General features: G+C 39.0%; 1 protein-coding gene across 1 annotated transcript in view; it reads right to left on the bottom strand.

The window, feature by feature from the left end:
• Positions 1-657: 657 nt before the first annotated feature.
• The window catches only part of ppp1cab (protein phosphatase 1, catalytic subunit, alpha isozyme b), a 20,653-nt gene continuing 12,302 nt past the window's right edge, over positions 658-9,008 (bottom strand). The window contains exons 2-7 of the mRNA XM_016439930.1: positions 6,823-6,954; positions 6,495-6,725; positions 4,069-4,173; positions 2,568-2,791; positions 1,836-1,970; positions 658-1,515 (exon numbers count right to left, since the gene is read on the bottom strand). Coding sequence (XP_016295416.1) covers positions 1,399-1,515; positions 1,836-1,970; positions 2,568-2,791; positions 4,069-4,173; positions 6,495-6,725; positions 6,823-6,954 — 944 coding nt within the window. The 3' untranslated portion in view covers positions 658-1,398. The remainder of the gene's footprint in view (positions 1,516-1,835; positions 1,971-2,567; positions 2,792-4,068; positions 4,174-6,494; positions 6,726-6,822; positions 6,955-9,008) is intronic.

The following is a 9,008-nucleotide window of genomic DNA, read 5'->3' as shown; positions in this document are numbered from 1 at the left end:
GTCTAAATATTTAAATCTCATTAAAAATATTTGGTGGACTTTAAAGTAAGCAGTGGCAATGTGAAAACCAACGATTATCAGTTTTTAAGCAAGGAATGGGCCAAGATTGCAGTAGAGAGGTGACAGAAGCTTCTAAGCACTTACAGGCAGTGTTTATTGGAGGTTATAAAGAATAAGATTCAGCACAAAATTTGACATTTGTGGGTTGAATAAATTTGTAAATGAATATTTTTGAACCAATTAGATATTTTCCTCATCAACTTTACATTATCAAAATTATTAAAATGTTTATTAATAAACTTTCTATAATAGTTTACAGATGCCTTTGTTGAATTGTTTTCATGACACTTTGATTGCAACTGTAGCTCTGCCCTGGTAATCAACTTTCTATCTTAATTGATGAGTAAGATAGCCAATCAGAATGAACTGTCCTAATCTCTGAAAATCCTGTCTTAATTAGTCTAACACTCATCTTAAAAGACACTAAACATTTATAGATAGAAAAATTTGCACCAGATTCTCACTTTATTGGCTAAATGCATGACTACTTTTTAAAAAAGAAAAAATGTTACATTTTAACAGAAAAAGGTGAGCTTTGCAGTTTACAAAGTGGCACATAGCCACATGGTCATGAATTTAAAAGTGAAACCTGTACTTTTTCCAAAAAGAATTAAAAAAAAAAAAAAAAAAAAAAGGCTAGCGAAAAATAAAACGAACCACCAAATTTCCACAGGCCAGGCTAAATACTACCTGAGTGTGCAGTTTGAAGAAGCAAAGGATGCGCCAAATTAGATATATGACAAAATGTGAAGGATGCTGTCAATCACTACTGTAAACAGACACGCACTTGGACGAAGTTTCACATTAAAGAGACTGGCAGTGATTTGCACATGTTCAAGAGCACAATCACCTCCTTTCAGACTGCTGTAGAGCTAAAGGGGAATGGAAAAGTCCAACCCCACAGTGGGGATCAAAAGCTGGACCCTGAGGCTTGGTCTGAAGAGAAGGGGATCACATAGGTCCAATAAATGGCCTAAAAAGGATTATCATGTTATGGCTGAAGACATGAAGATATATTAGAAGGAAATCAACCAGAACATCTAAAAACGCAGTAAAAGGTGCGCAGTTACCAAAGAGAGAGAGAGAGAAAAAAAAGAATCCCTCACAAACTCACAACATTTTCCACAAATACACTCTTTGTTTCACATACAAAAACCAACACACTCCACAAGGGCATTTCAGTCGAGCACACACATGACCGCTCAGATTCCCAGCAGTCTCGTCTTGGAGACAGCTAAAAAAGCCCTGTACTGATTTGGTGTTTGGAGTTGAAGAGGAGAAGGAAAAGGAGAGGTAGAATGATGGAGAGGATGTATAGGCGTGTTGCAGTAGTTGATGTTATTTCTTTGCTTTGCCGCCCTTGGCTGCGTTTCGTGGAGGAGTTACAGGTCTACCAGTCCCAAATCCTCCTGCACCACCATATGACAGCATCTTCTTCTCCGCTGGTTTCAGAATCTAACAGAAACAGAGAGCCTTAAAAACCATTCATCAGGTACAACGTATAATGGGGCAAGGCTTAAGAAATCCACTGAATATTTAGATTTAATATTTTGTTACCTATGTAAATAAATCAAGACTGCAAATATTCAACCCAATCTTGTCATTCGGCATGCTCTTTATACACTAAACTCACATTTACAGTGCAAAATGGCATTCAGTATCTAGTTAAATTTAATTGATTTTCTGTAGGAAACTTTTTGCTTTCCAAACTGTGAATTTTGCCCAAAGGTGAGCAACTGGCATCCCTAGTAGCTACTAAAAGAACACATACAAACCTGAAATGAGCACATCAGGGTCTCATCAACACTCATCATAGCACCTGCGTTGTCAAACTCTCCACAGTAGTTGGGAGCTGAGAAAAGTGTGACTAACTGCCTCTTGGCGAAGAACTCATAGCCATCCTCTACCACCTGTTCAGAGAGCAGAAGATTATGTCACAAATGCTGCACAAAAAGGCCATGTTGCTATCCCTAGTGATGAGCTCTTTCAAAACGCTGCTTTGTGAAGCTTAGAAACCTTTGCGACTCATGTTTTGAACCAGCGATTGGGAGCACACATCAAAATGAAATCAGTCTTTAATGCCATGTCAGCATCTGAGGATGCAACTGGTTTGTAAAAGGAATTTTTAATGCATGTCTGGGCTGAGTTTTCACTGCATTTACACTCTTCTAATCAGCAATCTTCACCAGCGTGTGGCGTTCCGAGTGCTTCGAAACTTCAAAGTTCTTTTCTCCCATCACGGTTTAAAATAAAGATGCATGAAAACAAGAATGCATCCTTCTCAATCAATGAAAAGAAATTCAAACTAAAAAATGAAAATGTTATGAAATAACCATGATATTTCTGGTTTCTCACATCGATCACAGCTTATTAGGCAAACCAAACAAATGAATCTTAACTAAAAATGTTAAAAAAACCTGCTCTTCAATCCAGATATGGTGCTTTTGGCTACAAAGATACATATATGCAATGCGATGACACTACATTCAATAAACTACATTACTTACCTGGTGGGCCCTACATATGAGGTCCATGTCATGTTTGTGGAGGAACTTGGCCACAACATCAGACCCAAAGGTGAAAGAGACACCACGGTCATTCTCTCCCCAGCCCATGACATCTTTATCTGGGTCAGCCCAGAGCAGATCACACAGCAGACCCTGGTCAGGGACGTCTGTGGGCCTCATCACACGGCGGATCTGTTCCATAGATTGCAGGTCTGGAGAAAGACCTGGGTAAAGGATCATTCAACTGCAGTTTAGAAAGAATCTTTTGAATTCATCCACACTTGTAAGGACATCAAGAACCTCATGTCCACCATTCCCTGACTCTATTTCACAAACCTGCCCATGGGATAAATGCACATTTTACAGGAAAATAAGATAGTGTGCGCTTTACAACACTGCAGACCTTAGGTTAGGTTCTATTTGTCAAATACAATATTTCACATTTTTGCTATGATGACTCAACTTCACCCACCTTTCAGACCAGGGGCCTTTACCATGAAGCCGGTTTAGCTCGCTAGCCAGGTAAGCTTCAGTTTGGTTTGCGCCAACTCTGGGTTTTAGGCATCATGAAAGTGGCTTGGCTTTTAGTGGTTCATTGCCATAGTAACTTATGCTCCACAGCTAACCTGCTCTGGGGCAGGTTATGTTCTGGTTTAGAGATCTCAAACCGAAATTTGACTAATCAGCTTCAAGCTAAGTGACACATCTCTGATGCAATAAAGCCACTCCCCCAGTTTTATTTTAAATTAATATAAACATCTTAAAAGTAATCTGCAACTTTACAGATAATATGCAATATAAATAAGTTTTAGAATCAATAGCTTTAAACATGACTACATATGAGCTTATATTTTTAAGTGTTTTTATGCATGTAAATAATATCAACTCTAAAAACTAGGGCTGGACAATAATTCAATATCAATATGTATCGCGATATAATTTTTTTCAATAACGGTGATATGATTTTTAAACACATTTCCGATATTTCGATATACATTACCAGTGTTTCTCATATCGGAATTATATCGTATCGACCGAAATTAAGAAATATATCGTGATATAAATTTTGGCCATATCGTCCAGCCCTACTAAAAACTAACTTTACAACTTTTACTTGCACTTATATGGCAAGATGTTTTCTTTAAGTTTTCCTCTTTCAAGGACAGATCGTTTCATCTGGCTGTGTAAATGTGTTTAAATTTTATTGTTCATTGTATTGTTCAATCTTTTAATCTTTGGTAGTGAATCGCACTGTTGATTGGTTTGGTTTTGTCAACTCAAAACTAATCCTGTAACCCTGAGTTTGTTCAGCCACCATCATGGTACAGGCCCCTGCTCTCTAGGAATTCTGCAACAATGTCAATTCTAATAAAAATATGAACATTTAACATATATAATCATTAACAGAATGCTACATTTCTCCAAAATTACTCCTTCCAGACAAGCATTTGACGATTTTGTAACAGTCTGTGAAGTAGACATTCCAGAAAACTTGACTTACCTCCATGACAACAAAAAATCTTCTCATCCACAATAGCAGCTACTGGTAAGCAATTGAAACAGTCTGTGAATGTCTTCCAAAGCTTGATGTTATACCGCCTTTTACCTGCCCCCCCAAAAAAACACATGGATGTTCAGATTGCAAAACGGTGACATTCAGCGAGCAGTGAAGTGAAGTGAAGTGACAAGTATGTGGCCAAGTATGGTTACCCATACTAGGAATTAGTGCTCTGCGTTTAACCCATCCAAAGTGCACACACACAGCAGTGAACACACACACCTGGAGCAGTGGGCAGCCATTTATGCTGCGGCGCCCGGGGAGCAGTTGGGGCTTCGGTGCCTTGCTCAAGGGCACCTCAGTCGTGGTATTGAAGGTGGGAGAGAGCGCTGTACATTCACTCCCCCCACCTTCCTGCCGGACCTGAGACTCGAACTCGCAACCTTTGGGTTACGAGTCCGACTCTCTAACCATTAGGCCACGACTTACCCAAAGCAGAGCAGAAGATTATGTTACAAATGCTGCACAAAAAGGCCATGTTGCTATCTCTAGTGATGAGCTCTTTCAAAACGCTGCTTTGTGAAGCTTAGAAACCTTTGCGACTCATGTTTTGAACCAGCGCGCACACATCAAAATGAAACATTTATAGTTCGGTTTGCTTGGTTCATACCAAAATAGCAAATTGCACATTTAATCCTGGTTTGCTTAGCATTCACACTGGCAATTTTAACACCGAACCTAAAGATAAAGAAAAAAACAGAAATAGAAAAAATATATATATTTTGTAATGGAACTTCCAGAATATCCGAAACAATGCTATGCGTTTGGCTAAATGTGCTCATTGTATGTGCGTTAGGGCTGTCAAAATGGCTGAAAAACTAAATTTGAATTCTGTAATTATATTCGAATTTAAAATGCATAATTTCAGTTAGGGTAAAGAAAAGCTTTTGGCTTCTCTCCTGAGGCCACAAGAGGGCGCATCCTTGAAAGCATAAGATAACATGACTATCTGCGAAAAAAAAGTGCATAATGTTTAAAATAATGTTTATAAACCAATTATAATTAAGTTGCTTAAACAACTATAAACAAAACAGCATAATGTATGTATGCATAGTTTAATACAAAGGGCGGAAAGCCAATCACAAAGTACATTTTTCATTTAAAAACATGAGATGCAGTGGGATGGGGGAAAACCCGCCATAAAGTCTCGATATACGTTTTTTTCAAAGTTAAACTTGCATTAATTTTACATGGCTTTCGAAACATGCGGCTCTTTTGTGCGAGACGCGAGTGCAACAGTAATAGATGTCCGTCTAGAAAATGCGTGAAATATGTGTTCTGTGTGAATGGCTTGGTTTCGGTTTTGATGTAAACAAGACATTCTCCGCATTGATGTTCTCTTTTTCTGCTATATTTTTAATGAACAATGCAGCAGCGCCGCATCTAGTGGCTTCAACTGGATAGACTAACAAAAACATTATAATGCAACGACACTTACATCGTCATCGCATCTCGTGCGCCGCTGATAAGGCTGCCCCCTTAACGCACACCTAAAATTCGAATGCAACGTTTTTGCATTCGAATGTGGATTTTTATTTTAAATTCGACGAATATTCGAAATTCGATTTTTTTTTTGACAGCCCTAATGTGCGTACATTGTGGCATTTATTAGCCGTCAACTCGCGAAGAGCTTAGAAAGTGTTAAGGAGTCAAAACAGTGGCAGGAATTCCTTCATTGCACACAAATGAAGATGCAAGATGAGGTGTTCTAACACCTGTACTGAACTTTAATGGACAACATCGCAACTATGACAGGTAGAACCAGGTATCCATGATCATTTTGTCCTCTTTAGGGTTAAATGTTACGACTGCACATCCTGTTTTTGGTTTGTTTAGATGTCTTTGGTCTGTGCTGCATTCATATTTGAATCAAACCACACCAGAGCGGACCACCTTTTCAGCAGTCTTGGTCCGCTTGTTTGGTGTGCACCACGGTTCAGGTGGCAGCATTCACACTTATTCAAATAAGAGTTTGTTTTAATTGATCCAAACCTGCCGAATGTGAACACACCCTAAATCATCACTTAATCTTGTGGTTATTCTCCATTTATTCTGTCTGCAAGTTGCATTCCTAAATGCATGCACTCACAGCACATGCAGAGATTGAGTTTGCTGCATTTACTGTGAACTGAGCAGCCCTAAGACATTGAAAACACCAGACCGCAATCTGCTCTGCTCTGATGAGATAGTATCCGCTCCTCCCACACACTCACCCCATTTAACATGGTAAACGTACTGAATAGATATAAGATATAAATGCTTCAACTTAAGCAAAACTTATAGACTTAATAAATAGTCATACAGTGAGACCATCAGACCATGACCTAAGCTTTTGGTCATACTATCCACCCCCATGTAAGCATACTCACATTCATCATAAAATCCATAAATCCTGTTGATGGAGGCACATTCATGGTTTCCTCTGAGAAGAAAGAAGTTCTCTGGATATTTGACCTTGTAGGCAAGCAGCAGGCAGATGGTCTCCAGTGACTGCTTGCCTCTGTCTACATAGTCTCCCAGAAACAGGTAGTTACTCTCTGGAGGATATCCTCCATACTCAAAAAGCCTGAGCAGGTCATAGTACTGACCATGAACATCACCTGCAGAAAGAAACAGAGTTGATTTATTTTTATTACTTTTTTAACTAGCTTTGTCAGAGCTATTTAAAATAAAGCATAATGGTTATCAGAACTTTACCACAAATCTTGAGAGGGGCCTCCAGTTCCAGCAGTATCGGCTGACTAAGGAAGATTTCCCGAGATTTCAGACACAATCCACGAATCTCTTGTTCAGTTAACTGAACGTTTTTACCAGGTCTGGAGCCCTTCACTGAAAATTGAGACAGAAAAAAAAAAGCATTCATAAAAGCATGAATACACATACATATTTGTGTATGTATCTGTATGTGTTTAAAGAACTGTGTTGTGAGGTCTGCTGTTGCATGACAAAAAACAGACAACAGGGCCATCTCATCCGCTTATAAGACTGATGTAATAATAAAATAAAATATTAAATGTGGTGTAACACTAGGCCTATACTAATCTAATCCAATATTTTAGATTAACTAAACAGGCATGGTATTTTTTTTTAGGGCTGCACCCTAATAGTCGACTAACCTTTAGTTGACGAGAAGAGGCTCGGTCGACCAAAATTTTATTAGTCGCTTAAGCCAAGTTCACACTACACGACAACGGTCACTTTGTCGCGTCCAGTGTAGACAGACTTTTTTAGCTGTTGCTGCGCGGCACGTCTGGTGTAGACATGGTGTTGCTCACCTATCGAGAAGAAACAAAGCAACCTCAGCATCCGATTGCAGGTCTTCCCGCTCCTTGAGTTCTCTCCAGCGCTGGAAAGCTGATCCGATATGTACAAGGGTCCTAATTCTTGCCTTATCTTAAGCCTTCTTTTAATAAATCCTTCTGTCGTCGCTTGGCTCGGCTAATGTCCGGTGCACTGAACGCTCTCTCCTCCGCATCATGAGTAGACACGCCCCTTACTGCTGATTGGCTACAAGTTTGTTTTGGTATTCGGCCCGACTCAGTTTTCTAAGGCTAAGTTCACACTACACGACTTTAAATGTCGGCAGATCGCTGTGCTGTTCCGATTAAATGACTTGAAGTCGATGTGGTGTTCACACTACGCGACTACATAAATCAGGGCTCGCAAAATCGCAAGCCCGACGTCCCGGGGCTATTGTGTTTTCCAGTCGGGCTACCAAAATGTATGACCGCCCTGCCCGACGGGCTATCTTGAATAGTGATATAAAATTCCTAACTTGATTCGCGTTGTTCACTCGCTTGTAGGGGTGAAACGGATCGTAGTTGATCATTTGCACTTGTTTCTAAGTCTTGCTGATTTAAACATTCAAGCGTTTTAAAACATTCGTGCACATTCGGAGCTAGCACGCTGGTTTCTGCACGCACTCATTCAAAGAGCGAACAGAGCCGCGTTTCAGACAATGCGCGTACACAGAATTGATTCCTCTTTCGCGTATCCTTGCTTCTGAATGAACACATATACACAAAATTTTCTTAAAATAATTGTCCCTGCAAGTATTCTCGTAAACACAGTCGGTTATGTCTTATGTGAACGTAAACAGTGGAGAAAGAAATCTCCTGTGCATCATTACATTGGATCCGTGCATTCCGTCTTAAAGGGGCAGAAGCCTATAAATACCTGCTGTTCCATTAGTGCTACCTGCTGTCAGAGAGTGACATTTGCTTCTCATTCACAAAGCTAAAATCAAACCATTCTGTTTTTGCTTCAAATTTTGAAATTGTACAATCCAAATAACATGTATATAGCATCTTTTTTGTTTATTAATTCGAATGCAGTGGTTGCCTCTGATTTTAAATAGAGCACAGGCAAAGCCTTTGTTTATATAAAGAGATTTATTTTAGTTGTATAATTTTTTATTTGATATGGGATTTGTTTTAAAATTTCAAGTTAGTTTTATTATTTAATATTTAAATTTCACAAAGAAATATGCAGCATTTTGTCTGAGAAATAATAAAAGGACACATTTTCATTTATAATTTGTCTTAAATCTCATTTTGTAAAAAAATAAATATATAAATTGTAAGAAAATTGTATCGTGTAATCTGTATCGTGAATTTTATCGCATCGTAAGTTTAGTGAATCGTTACATCCCTATATGCTACTAGTTTTTGCTGATCATGCTGATTTGTCCACGGTAAAGTTCAGCCGATGTCTTTTTTTATTCGGGCTAGTTAAATTCATTTTGGGCTACCAAAACCTGAAGAATGCCTGCCCGAAGTGTTACCAGGGATTTTGAAATTTTGCGAGCCCATTTTCTTATTCCATCCTGATGATCCGACGATAGCTGCTTGCATCTCAGCTTGTCTAACAGACATTTCTTGCTG

Source organism: Sinocyclocheilus anshuiensis, unplaced genomic scaffold (assembly GCF_001515605.1).
Source record: "Sinocyclocheilus anshuiensis isolate Anshui unplaced genomic scaffold, SAMN03320099.WGS_v1.1 scaffold151, whole genome shotgun sequence".
NCBI classification, from domain to species: Eukaryota; Metazoa; Chordata; class Actinopteri; order Cypriniformes; family Cyprinidae; genus Sinocyclocheilus; species Sinocyclocheilus anshuiensis.
The sequence above is the reverse complement of the archived record's forward strand: the minus strand, read 5'-3'. Positions and strand labels throughout refer to the sequence as shown.